The sequence below is a fragment of the Engystomops pustulosus genome, chromosome 4, assembly GCF_040894005.1.
Source record: "Engystomops pustulosus chromosome 4, aEngPut4.maternal, whole genome shotgun sequence".
In the NCBI taxonomy this organism is placed as follows: Eukaryota; Metazoa; Chordata; class Amphibia; order Anura; family Leptodactylidae; genus Engystomops; species Engystomops pustulosus.
In genome coordinates this window covers 117605281-117619577 of record NC_092414.1, presented here as the reverse complement: position 1 = coordinate 117619577, position 14297 = coordinate 117605281, and the positions used below count along the sequence as shown (strand labels likewise).

The window sequence follows — 14297 nt, the reverse complement described above, 5'->3', positions numbered from 1 at the left end:
TACAGGAAAATTAGTGTAATTGATCCTTACCTGCTGGTGGAGCTGCACATAAGCACACATCAGTAAGAAGTGGAATATCTAACAACCAGTATATTTTCCATGTTTTAAAAATCTTTGGTTCCTTGTCCTCCCTACTCCTGCACCTCCCCTGTCAATGTCGGTTTGACTGATTCTAAATGCCGGGTCTTAAATCAAATATTCCGCTAATCTGAATTTACAGGGAGCACACTCCTTCTACCCTGCACTGTCTATATATCCTTATGGTGGTGGACAAGCAATGTTTCTGTATAGATATAACTGTTTTATAAAAAAAAAGGCAGCCTAAGGTGTTCGCAACCTTTAACCATGCACCCCACAAAGTCATTCATTCCCATTTAAAAGGGAAAAAAAGAAACTACTGTAAATGATCATATTCTCATATCTAGCCAAGTTGTCTTTTTAGTGTGCCTATCTATGTGCTATTAATATGACATCAACTGTGACTTTAGCATTCTAGTACTAATACAAGTAATGGTGTAAGGAAAGAACACTGCATTCTTCTATAATCTTTCTTGATAATGTGCAGCAGATTTATAATGTGACTTCATTATCTACAGTAATAACCCATAGCAATGTTCCATATACTATCATTAAATTCATCACCTTAATTTAAGACTAATGTAAGTGTTATAAAAATGACAGTTATTTTTATTTTTTTTAGGAACTCTACATCATTTACCATTCCTGAGGAAATGAATCCAGGGACAATAGTTACCACAGTTACTGCTCTTGATCCAGATGATGCTGGTTTTATAAGTACTCTGTACTACAGCCTCAATACACCAAATCAGTACTTCTCAATAAATAAATGTACGATTAATATAGAGACATTTTAGACTTAGATACACACTTTATAACTTATATCTTTATTAAATACTCAGACCATATATTAATAGTTACTTTATATATTAATGTATAGTTTCATATTTACTTAGTATGGTGTTTCAGCTATTCTCTTAGAGGATTTATACCTTAAAAGAAATCTACCGTCTAGATCAGAGGTCCCCAACCTTTTTTGCACCAGGGACCGGCTTTAAGCTAGACCAGTTTTCCATGGCCGGTGGGGGTGGGGGCGGGACTTTGGTCATATGGGGTGGGGTTATGAGGGGTGGAGCTTAGTGCATACTTATTATATAATTATGACATTTATAATGAGAATGTGATTCAACTTACCATAGGTTCAGAATGAGTGGGAGCACCAGGCTTGTTTCCCTGAATCAGTGGGAGCTCTGGGCTTGTTTTCCTGCACCCACCCGCCCCACCCCGTCCTGCATAATGTTCTCTGCCGGGAGCTGCGAGCTGTCACGGCTATGGCAGAAAACATTATAAATCCACACAGAGCGAGCTCTGACCAGGCGCAGGGCTGCGGAGGTGGTTGGGGACCTCTGGTCTAGATCGTACCTAATAAAGTAGCATCACTGAGATAATCCTAGTGCCACCCTGATGCAGGATAAGTGCTTTTAAAATGTTTTTATAGTCTCCTTAACAGTAATATGTTTTTAAAATATGCAAATTAGCTTAAAGTTTTTTGGGTGGGTGGGTATCATATGCACTGGCAATGATTCATCCCCCAAAGCACTAATGACATGCTTCCCCATCACATCTTCACTTCCTCCCACATCTTACATCACAAGTGCAACAACCCTCACCGGACCTAGCCTTTTCTTGGGGCCTGGAAGCAGCCGAGGCCCAGAATACCGGAGTGGTGGTAGTTGCGGCCTACGCACGCAGATGTCACGGTGCTTGGTATTGAGACTGGAGGGCTGTCCTACAGCCTGGCAGGTCTCCAACAGGTGGTGTGGGCAAGAAATATGGAGGGAGAGGCTGATGTACTGGATTTCCCTGGGGCAACCCCTTGATGTCTGTCATGTATGTCCCTGAGTGATGGATGGGGAGCCCGTGGTGGTGACAGCCGTATCCAGGGACTAGACGGAGGCAATGTAGTGCAAAATAACTCACGGTTCAAAACGAACTTGGAACAGATTCTGGATTACTGGAGAGTCCTGATTACTGGAGGGGTCATGGAGAGTGGTCCGCAAGAATGGTTCACCAGCCTGGTAGTAGGTGCAGGCTGGGGTGTCCAGTTGTGGATGCTGCAGCTCTTGTCCTGGAATGAGCTGAGTGTTAGTGCTGATGATGCACAGACACTATCCCTTTCTTCACTCTGTGACAGGATGTGCTCTCAGGTAAGAGCTTGTGCTCTAAGAGCTAAAAACACCCCTTGTTCCCCCATGTCCGGGTTTTTTTTTAACCTGGTCAGGTGGTAGCTAACTCTCCAATCACACTCCAGTGTACATGGTGGAATACAATTGGAAGATAACTTGCACCCTATTAACCATTGCCTGTTCAGGCAGAATCTACCACTGCTAATTACCTCTGAATTGCTGTTTTTACCCCTAAGGCGAGTTATGCAGGCTCACCTGCTTGGGAGAGACAGATAGAGGGCCTTATTCCCAAACACTCCTCTTCCCGCACATCAGCAAGCCTGTGCAGTTCTGGCTTCAGGGATGCTCTGCGCAGGCGCATTGCATTCTCTGAAGTCGACGGAGAAAGCAAAGCCCCAGAATTGTGCCTCTCCACCTCAGAACCGCCACTGACATAGGTGAGCAACCCCATTGTAACAAGTGAAAACCAAGGGTGCTCCCTACAGTCTGTGTAGTTTATCCCGTTACCACCAATGTTATTAAACTTTTTAAAGAAAAACACAGTAATTTGCTTCAGATTCTGTCCCTGTGATTATTCTGGACATCATCACATTTCAGTTTTTGATATCCCAGCGATGGTCTCTGGATGCAGCTTCTGTAATATATTTTAGCACCAGACAATGATCTATAGACACTGTGGGGCATAACGCCAAGACCTAAAGATTATTGCAGCCTAAAGCTAAAGTATAGTAACTCACCATTATCCAGAGAGCTTCAACAGAGGTCAGTGTCCAAAGAGGTCCAGCAGTTTGCTAATAACTAGGAGTTATTTTTACATTGGACATTCTTAAGGCAGGGTCTGTCTGTAAATATATTTATATAACTAATATTACGCTTTACATTTCAGTATCAGGAGTGATTCAAATTGCCAAGAGAATAGACGTGGATGCTGATACCCTCAAGCTAAATAGTACTATATCTCTAAATATCAAAGTGAGTGACCTTCCAAGTGGTGGTCACTCAAACTACATAACTATTACAATCCTTATTCTGGATGAAAATGATAATCCGCCAACATGTACCATGTATGCTTTCAGGTATGTAGTATTATGTGTATGCATCATTTTCTTAAACCCATTTGTATTTTTTGGTATATTAAGTATAGTTTATATATTCTGCACATAAACATGCACCAAGTCAGAACCCACTTCCCATTAGCATGCAAAATATGTGTGTAGTGTGCCAATTCTTTACGTTTTGTATTTTTTTACATATAAGAGTACATTTTATTAGTGGATTTAGTATATTATTTTATATTATTTGTTGTTCACTAATCATACTGGAAATTAGTGCATTAAACCTTAACAAACCCAGACCATTTTTGACAAACTGGCATATCCTGATGTTTGCTATAAAATTTGAATGATGTTTAGTAACTTACTTTTTTACATTCTTAAACAGTTATTCTGTACCTGAAACTGAAACAAATGGCACTCTAATTACTGATCTCACTGATCAGTGCAAGGACATCGATGTTGACCCCGTTAACAAAGCATTTAACTTTACTGGACTTTCTGGGCTTGGGAGCAATCAACGATTTCAACTGATTCCGGATGGATCTGGAAGAATAGTGGTTTGTGTTTTCCAGCATTCCTTTAGTTGGTACTTAAAAAAGGCTTTGTCATCAGTTCAAAGAACCAGATAGAATTTAAAAAAATGTAAAGGGGTTTTCCCAATTTAGCCATTAATGGTTTATTCATAGGATGTTCCAATAGTCTCTGATACATGTAGGTTCCACTTCTGGAATTCATAATCTCAACAAAAAGGCTTAGATATATTGGTTTGGCTTTTATCCCACATCATGTCAATAGGCTTCCTAAAAGTAATGCTTGTTGTTAAGAGGGCTGCCTTACAGGGTAGCAAAAGAGGTGTGGTTTTCCTTGTCCCATCCTGGAAAACTTGACTATTTCCCTGAATCCCCTAGTGAAGCTTCAGTGGCTACAAGTCTCCACACTCTTACAAGGCGGCTTTAATTGGTAAAGTCTCTGTAAGGAGAACTCTTACTCCCTGACCATAGTCAAAAGCCAAACCAGTTCCCTACTCTGTACTGAAGAGATGCAACCATGTCAAAACAGTGCTGTCTACAGTTGGGAATCTGTTCCTTATTAAATAGATATACTGGTTTGTCTTTAATCCCACGTAATGTCATTTGGTTTTCCTTGTCCCATCCTTGAAAACCTATTTGCATATTTCCCTGATACCCTCCTGAATGGAGAGGAGGCACCTGGCAACCACATTCAGGTTGAGAATTAAGACATGGCTATGCATGTCTCTAGATCTCTCCCTCCCATTAATTGGGAGGAAAACTGCCAGACAAGGGCAGGATCCAGATAGTTTATGATATCTATGTTGTGCCCATGTCCAAGATGGAAATACCCATTAAGCAAGTTAAGACAAGCTGGACACACAGCTCTCCAATGTAATCCGATGTTGCTTTTTTCTTTTTCTCTGCATAATTCATTCCATTAATATCCATTTACTTTTCTCTCTAGCTGACAGGTAATTTGGACTTTGAAGACCCAAATAATATAGCTGTGGGCAATGAATATAGTTTAACAATTTTAGTGCAAGACATAGCTTTTCCAAATTACAAACGTAAGTATCACATATTCTGTGTATTGTGCAGTATATTTTTCTCCAAACTATGATGCAATTATTGATCTTCTTTTCTTTTTAGAGACTATTTATGTATATATTAAAACAATTCCAGTTAATGAATATCCACCAGTATTCAACAGTACTTCTTATGTGTTCAATGTATCTGAACTCTCACCTCGTGAGTATCTAATTACTAATGCAGAAATGTATTATCTATGTAAGTCTATTTATAATTTAGTGAAAGGAAAAGGACTCTACAAGTATATGCCTTAGTTTCATGACTATTCCTCATGTTAGTATCGTATGCTGTAATTTCATAGTACCACATTCAATTATGTGCTTTATGCCATATTTATTTTTGTTTTAGACTACGGTCACTGTCCTGTTTGTGCTCACCCATACCCTCTATTTTGTACTTCTTATTTCAATAAAATAAAGTGTGTTCATTCTGTAACCATGCAACTTAATGTTGAGCACCAAACTATTAGCAGTGACATCCTTGTGGATGTTAATGTTGCCTACTGTTATTGACTCTGGACCCATATTATTTTAGGATTTTGATTTTCTTATGTTTCCACTGTTAAAATAGAAATGTATTTGTTATTGTTTTTTCAGCTGGATCTTATGTTGGTTACGTCTATGCTACAGATAAAGATTACCCCTATATAGGGATCACTTACACAATTGAGAGTGGTGGCAGCACTCTGGGTGCTACAAGCATTTTTTGGATTAATCCGAATACTGGGGTGTTAGAACTTTCAGATTATGCAGACTATGAAACTACGCAACAATACACACTAACAGTGAAAGCTACAGATTCCGGATCAAAGTTCGCTACAGTTCCAGTAAGGACTCACTAATATCTCCTCATGCAAGAGCCTTTCTGACAAGGTTCAGTTACTCACCTCTTCCACCAGTCTTCTCTCCTGCCCATTCGCTGGCATATGATAATGTTGCAGCCCATTCTGCATGGCCCAATATATCAAGAGGCTCTTTCATCTTCATGTTTTGCGTTGGTCGGCTGCACAGCATATATTTCTACTCCAGGGTCTACCTGGTGTAGAAATATTCCACAGCATGCAAACTTTTACTATTGATGGTTGGCGTGCAGAAGCTTTTGAGCCGGAGCAGGGGACCACCTTTCAGATCCCACCATTTCCACATGTGGGTAGGTGGCAGAAAGGACAAAATAATCGCAATTTACAATTATTTTCAGTTTTCTGGCATAGAAAACCTGATAAATATCCTCAATAGGAGCTATACAGTGTAAATTGGGAGAAAGCCCTGAAAAATATCCTCCATGGTAGCTATGCAGTGTGAATAGTAGCTAAGCAGTGTGAATCGGCTATGGCAGAGAGCAGAGATAGAGATATGCTGATACATTTTAAGTACAACTATAAAGTATAAAAACTTTTGCCTAACTCTGCACTAAGCCTGCTGTGTGCAGGAGAATATCAGTCCCGGCAACATGTGTTTGAATATAGTGTAGAAATGTGTATGTATGACACTGCTCTAGTATCACTTCCCTTAGCTGATGACAGAACCAGGAAGTTCCATCCACTTCAGGAAAAGCTCTGAGAATATTTTACAGATATCCTCATATATCTATTAGCCCTATATCTCAGGATAGGGAGAAGCTAGAAGCATGATATAAGTATCATTGACATTGTTGTCAAAGGCTCGATCCAGCTTTGCTAAAATTATTTTTTGTCATGTAACTTCACATTTATGATTTAAAAGACAGACAGAAAACCTGTGACTATTACTAGGGGAGCACCCATATTCAAACATCTGAATGTTGAATAGGCTGCAGGATCAATTTCTGGAAATTATAATTTATTAACGCACAACAAGAGAAGTTCAATGCTATAACTAGCTAAGTGTATCTCTTTACCACAGGAACCAAGCACCATGTGTGTTTATTGATTTCTCTTGCACAAAAGATATCCACAATTTCAAGGAGATTTGTCAAATATTACCAAAACTGTTTTCTTTGTAGGTAAAGTGCTCTTCATCATAATAACCTTTCATAAGAAAATCTGAATATAGAGAAATCTTAATTTGGATTTATATGCAAATGAGGATACTAATACTGTGTGGTCTTAGTTCCAATGTTCAGTGTAGTCTTTCTTGCTTGGCTATTGCCGGCAGCTACCATTAAACTTTTAATGACAGTGCTCTGCTTTCCAACTGGCAAAAGAAATGTCAGCCCACAAAGTCACATGTTAATATTGTATGTGTCAGGGGAACGAACAGATAATTTTAGCGCCAATGTAGACATTGGGCGGATTATTAAAATTAGTGCAAAGGGAAAAGTATTACATGAACAATGAACATAGCAAACAATAAGATTGCTTCTTTTATTTTTAAAATGATCTTAATGATACAGGATGCTTTTTCATGAGCATTTTTTGCTTACGAATATTATGTCAAAATGTTGTTTAACACAAAAACTATGTAAACTGCAGTATTATTTCTTATAAGCATTAATGTTTAGAAACTATCATGTACAGAACATCATTGAAATGTAAAGTTTTCTTTGTGTTCTTAGGTGACTGTAAACATATTGGAAGCCAATGATGAAAAACCAGTATGTTCACCAAATTCATATACACTGTCTGTACCTGTGAATCAAGCAACAGGTACAAACATTCAGAATTTCAAGCTAACTTGTACCGATCGAGATTCTGGACCCAACTCTTTTCAGTACTTCATTAATTCAGGTACAATAATTCAAACTCTGTCTTTTACTTTAGTTAACATGATAATGTAATGCATTGGTTCTCTACAAATAGTACAGTTTATGAGCCTGTGCTCAGTGGCTCCTTTAATTCATTATTTAATTACATATTTATATTATTGATGGCAAAGAAATGAAGCATAGACAGACATCTCTTTACCTTTATACAACAGCAAAATGTTTATTTCTGAAAACTTCTTTTAGAGATGACTTTGTGGAGCTGTTTTATCAGCATACATTCTTTTTAGCTTTACAAATCACCACTGTTCTTAAAATGGCATATATATTTATGTATTATAATGTGAGGTCTTTCTTTTTTTTTTTAAAAAATTATTAGGCCCAGCATGCCACTTTTCTGGCATAGAATGAAAAAGTCGCAATTCCTGTCACATGGCCAGGAAATTAGTACTTCTTTCCCCTTTAGCACATCTCACATGAAAAGATGGTGGGACGGGCACAGCACTGGACTGAATTTTCAAAAGCTTTCACATGGATACTGGCACAGATTATAGCTCAAATCTACACTATGCAGACCTGGTGTAGATTTCATTTGGGCTCCTGATCCAGAACCATTCAATGCCGGATGCATCAGTCTGTAATTGTAATAATTCTGAAAGTGAAAGGAGTACATCAGTTTAAAGAAAATCTACCCCCAGGATCAAGGATTGTAAACCAAGCCCACTGACATACTGCTGTGTGTCCTCTCTGCTCTTCTTTAAGCTTCTGCTTATGTTCTGTTTTCCAAAATGAAAAGCTTTTAAAATGATGCAAATAAGCCTGAGGGACTCCAAGCTCCATTAAAACCTATGGAGCCTGAAGCCCCTCAGGCTCATTTGCATGATTGTATCATTTTTTTTTAAGGCCATAAGAAACTAAAATAACAGCGGGGCACACACCAGTATGTCAGAAGGCTTGGTTTACAACCCTTGATCTTGGTACACTTCAGTCATGTTATGTTTTTTTGTTCTTAAAATAATAAAATTGCAGTTCCCTTTGAGTAGTGGTTGATACCATTCGGTATGTTACAGTGACAAAAGAGTGTAAGTGCAGGTTATGTATATGTATGATTTCATATGCATGGGTAAATTGATAAATAGATAAAATTGTTGACCAAGTTTGCTCTTATCCTTCTAGGCAATATAAACAATCATTTTGCTTTTTCTCCATCCTCTGGCACCAACGTCACCAAACTGATCCTTGCCCTCCCATTTGATTACTCCAATGGGGAAGACAAAACTTGGAGTTATAACCTAAGAATTTTAATCACTGATGACAATTTAATTTCTGACTCTGCTCAGCCAATAGGAGTTGTACAAACTGGGACTGTGTCTTTAACTATTAATGTTTATATTCCTGGACTGACCACCACGACAACTACTACTACAGTAAGTATGTACCGACGGAAAGCTGTCATTACAGCTGTGGCCAATGCTTCCTGCTTTACCAATCCAGTGGACTGACCAACTAAATAAAATCTGGATTAGATGCTGGTAAACATGTCTAAATGTAGCTTATTGCCTTCTCCCCACTGAAAAAAGAATTTTGTAAGTAGTAGAAAATGATGTCATTTTAAATACCAAGGTGTAAAGCCATAAAACACTTTGCATTCTTCTATTTTCACAGTGGGAATACATATCTGACTGAGAGGTACTTTCCATGGTGATACCTCTAGATGTTTTCCATGGCAGCAATACTTGCTTTTATTTGCCTTGAGTTTATTTGCCACCTGAAGATTAACACTCACAGCCTAGTACAATCACATGTTATCTCAAGTTGGATTACTGCTTTTAGGATGTGTGATTGCTTGCTTTTATTGAAACCTGATACACTGTACTTGTTACAGAGCTCTCTAGGTGACAAAGATAATTCTGTTTATTTCACACACCGCAAGTCCATAACCTGGCACAAGTACAATGAGAGAACTAACGTTTAATGTATGACTATGGGATATGGGCATATGTAATACATGGCTGTATTGTTATATCACAGACTATACTAAAGTAGAGGTTAATGTGGTAATCCAGTTCAGTACCTTAATTTTTATGCCTAATGAATAGAATCCAGCACTAAATCACTACAAACAATAGGTGTGAAGGTACATGTATGTTAAATATCAAAGCTGCATTTGTTAAGGTATGTCATATTGTCAGGGCCTGTTGTGCTTTTCTTGTTTCATCTTTGATGGCAAATCTGAGATATGCCGTTTGTATTTCCACAGCCTAGTATTGTGTATGTGACTACTTCTGAAAATGTGTATTCCCCATTGGCATGGTATGTACCATTTGTATGCACAATTGGTGCTTTACTTCTACTCGGGTTTCTTGGAGCTTTGATGTACCTTCTTGCAAAGTACTTCCCATGCAAAGGACGTACCAAACCAGATACTGAACCATTGTGAGTATTCTAGGAAATTTATTATTTGCAGGTTAAACGTGCCATCTTTTAGACATGCATTACTGAAGTATTTGTCAAGTGCACTCCATAGTGATGTTTCTCTGCAGGGACATAGTGAAATTTTAATCTTTACTGGATTTTACAATAGTACAATTATATCCAAAACAACAGACAACATACTGTATATAACAGCTAATAATGCACACAACCAAAGTAGAGGACAAATAAGGTATATTTATTAAAAATCTAGACAACACGTAAATACATCTGCTACAAGAGCGTATGCCTTAATGCAGTTTTAATTTTTTTTACAGTTTTTCCTTTTTCTTTTTTTTACAATTTTTCTAGGTCCCATAGGGTACTTTAACCCTAGAAAGTCTATTCCCACCACATACTGCAATAATACGGTATTATAGTATATGGAGAATATGCTAATTATAACAGTATGTGGAGAAAAACTGTTATTGATCCTGCTGAATGACAGGTTCTGGAGTCTTATAAAGACTCCAGACTATCATGGGAATGGATCCCCGATAACATCACAGGGCAGTTAAATGGTTAACAACAACAATTGGTGTCAGCCTGTGAGCACTCTTCATATATGTATGTCATGATGCGTTAAGGGGTTAATCAAATTTTAATCAAACCCCTTATCTAGAAAATATTTAAAAGTAAGTAAGCTACACATGTATGGCATGTGGAAAAAGTGAAAAACAAAGTGCAAGAACATAAAAGGGTTAAAATATGATTTGAAAAACTTAGATATATGTTGAGAGATGGAGACCTTATAATGAAAATTTTGATAACTGTGAAGAAGAAGGATATTCAGTAATAGTAGAGAAAAATTAAAAATGACCTGTCAGCTCCTTTAACATATATGTATTTTAGAAGAGTTGACCATTCATTTAATAATTTTTAATAAAAAACTATTCTATTAATTAAAATCTATATTTTTACAAAATAAAAGTTGTGCTTCAGTGAAAAATCTGTTGTGTGTTTTTATAAATCTATTGTTGTCCCTTTTTGTTGTAATAATATCTTTGTTTATTTATTTCCAGAGTACCACCAGCAGGTATGTAGAAACACCCTAAAAATATATAGATAACTTCTGGCCTTATGTAGACGACCATAATGAAAATATAGTTTTAGTTTGACCATTTTACACTTTTGTGAAAAAATCCTCTGCATGAAACCATTCATCTTCAAGACACGATACAAATTTGTACTTGCAGTTGTTTGTTTTTAAGTCAACCTTTCAATTAAATGCATGGGTTTTTTTCTATGGAATTTCAGTGTGGAATCTGTAGCATAAAAATCTGGTGTGGATACCAGGCTTGCAGCAAATTTAGAATCTGCAGCATTTTCCAAATATACAGCTGATTTTTTCACTCATTACAACGCACAAAGTGACATCTACAACCCCAAAATAAATTCTCAATTTAAAGGAAACCTACCATCTCTGATCTAAGGTAGCTCTGCAATCGGAGCTACTGCGCATGTGCACAACCCTGGCTTCTCAGACAAGGGCGTGCAGCTGCTGCTAACTACATGCTGAAGACTGGGGTAGGAGGGATCGAAAGAGTGGAAAAGCTGTAGCTCTCCCTCCACAGTGCAGTTACTCCACCCAATAGCCTCTTAAGAAAATTTGCATATACATCATATTAAAGTTTTATTAATTTCTCTGGCACAAAAAGTTATATCACAAAAAAAAAAAAAAAAAAAAATAGGCTACAATACATTACAGTAACCTTCTGCCGGATCTACCTTAGTAGGTACATCCGCAATGATAGGTTTCCTTTAAGTTCTATGTTACACATGTCAATTTCACTGTGGAGTTTGGTGCAAAATTGTCACCTACTCTAAGAAAAGGGCCATAAAAATAAGTGTCCTCTTGATTGAACCATAAAAAATAAGTGCCATGGGAACATTTTTCACAGTAGAGAAACAATAGTAGCACAACAACTGCATTTCTACTGAAAAACTTACATCCATTTATAGGCAGTCCTCGGGTTACATACAAGATAAGGTCTGTAGGTTTGTTCTTAAGCTGAATTTGTATATAAGTCGGAACTGTATATTTTATCATTGTAATCCCAGCCAGAACTTTTTTGGTCTTTTAAAAAGGTTGGGTTGTCATATGAATCAAGATTAACAATAAAGCTTCATTACAGACACCTTTGATAACTGTTACGGTTGATCAGTGTGGCCTAGGACTAAAGTACAATAAATTACCAATATCCAGAGGTCCTTTTGTAACTAGGGGTCGTATGTAAGTCAAGTGTTCTTAAGTAGGGGACTGCCTGTATACTTCTATGGTAGCCTAAGTAAGTTCACTACATTTGCAGGGTGGTGGTAATGCTTCAAATGGTAGTAGTTTGATATATTAACATTGGTTGTTTATGTTTTAAACAGAAAAGAAGGTTAAGGAGGATGTTTTCTTGGTGAGTTTCATATGTATATTGATATTTGTGATTTTCAATAAAAATGTTTAATTCATCAATGTTATGTGTTAAATTGTTTAATATGCATATAGCAAAAATAATGGAAAAAAATGGTATAATCTTGTAAAGACATTGTAGCAAGTAGACTAAATAAAAACACTGTATTTTTGTTTTATGAAAAATGTATTATTTTATTTCCTCATAAGCCTTAATAAAGCACCACTCACATACTAATAATTAAAGGTTTCTAATTGCAGTTACTTATGGCAGAACTTAACACTATTGTGTAGAACACTAAGGAGGAAAACTTTAGAACTGTGTTACTGTGATCGGGAAATTATAATTGATCTACAGTAATTAAAATACAATACTAGAGTCAGTGCAAAGGAGTGTAGAATGTACTGCTATTATGGACAACATTCCACTTACAATACTGTACAAAACTGTCTTTTCAACTCCTTTCCATCCATCTCCTGTCTTTTGACATCAGGCAGTGTGGGTCCTAAGCCTACATTGTTGCTGCAGTTTCTCCTGCTCCTGCACAGATCTCAGTAGCAGAACCATAGGGCAAAGATAGAAGTGACTACCTTCTCCTATCCTCACCACATAGCACAAAGCAAGATGTGATGGGGTTAACTAGAACTGCTGGGTCTCATCAGACCTCAATACATCTGACCCCACAGGTTGGCTTCTACCCTGTAAAAGAGGAAATGTCCCCAGGGGTCTTTAATGACCTCATGGAAGACATATAAAATTAAAAAAACAGACAATATATATAAGTAAAAAATCTTATTTATATTTAATAGTAAATTTGGAAAAAAAATCCACTGCCCACACCATTGTTGCCTCGTTTACCCGAAAATACACATATTAAACGACCACCACATAATAGCGAATTAATTTGGAGATTTGGAGATAATTTAAAAATTATGTAAACATCACAACAAATTTTTTTCCCACTTTCTGTAACTTTAACCCCAAAAAAACAAAAATGTATTGAAAAATAAAAAAAATGCTATAACAACTTATTTCTTAATTAGCCTAATGTGTGATAATTTAAATTTTTTTTTTTTTAAGGAAGTCTAGCAAAAACTTAAGACCCTTAAATTTCTACATCCACAAATTTGCTAATAGTGCCAGTCATTAACTCCTTTTGGGCACTCTACATTAAGAGGTTTAGGACAATAGGGAGGCATCTCCAGTTTTGTTATGAAAGTAAATTAAATCAAAAATTAAATGACAATTTTCTTTTTTGTTACAGGAAATGACCAAGTTTAACACGGTCTTTGATGGAGAAGCAGTAGATCCAAGTAAGAAATAAATAAAATATACATAGATAAGCTTTGTATTGTTCTTACATTGTTTTTCAGCTCTGTTTACTTTGCTGTGATTCTAACAAGCCATGCAAGAGGAGAACTAGAAAACCATGAGGAATTGATACAGAAAGTACCGTATATACCCGAGTATAAGCCGACCCGAGTATAAGCCAAGACCCCTAATTTTACCACCAAAACTGGGGAAAACTATTGACTCGAGTATTAGCCGAGGGTGGGAAATGCATTGGTCACAGACCCCCCCAGTATATAGCCAACCAGCCCCCTATAGTATACAGCCAGCCCAGCCTGCCTCCAGTAGTATACAGCTTGCCCCCAGCAGTATACAGCCTGCCCTTAGTAGTATACAGCCTGCCCCCAGTAGTATACAGCCTGCCCCCAGTAGTATACAGCCTGCCCCCAGTAGTATACAGCTTGTCCCCAGTAGTATACAGCCTGCCCCCAGTAGTATACAGCTTGCCCCCAGTAGTATACAGCCTGCCCCCAGTAGTATACAGCCTGCCCCCAGTAGTATACAGTTTGCCCCCTGTAGTATACAGCTTGCCCC

At 37.4% G+C, this 14297-nt stretch overlaps 1 protein-coding gene across 5 annotated transcripts in view; it reads left to right on the top strand.

Annotated features, from left to right (window-relative positions):
• CDHR3 (cadherin related family member 3) overlaps positions 1-14297 on the top strand; it is an 83749-nt gene that overhangs the window by 67689 nt on the left and 1763 nt on the right. For all 5 annotated transcript variants that reach the window (XM_072147176.1, XM_072147177.1, XM_072147175.1 and 2 more), the window contains 12 exons: positions 701-849; positions 3091-3280; positions 3645-3816; positions 4736-4838; positions 4921-5019; positions 5457-5686; positions 7393-7564; positions 8716-8966; positions 9800-9975; positions 11034-11047; positions 12388-12416; positions 13678-13726. In XM_072147176.1, the coding sequence (XP_072003277.1) occupies positions 701-849; positions 3091-3280; positions 3645-3816; positions 4736-4838; positions 4921-5019; positions 5457-5686; positions 7393-7564; positions 8716-8966; positions 9800-9975; positions 11034-11047; positions 12388-12416; positions 13678-13726 (1634 nt within the window). The remainder of the gene's footprint in view (positions 1-700; positions 850-3090; positions 3281-3644; positions 3817-4735; positions 4839-4920; positions 5020-5456; positions 5687-7392; positions 7565-8715; positions 8967-9799; positions 9976-11033; positions 11048-12387; positions 12417-13677; positions 13727-14297) is intronic.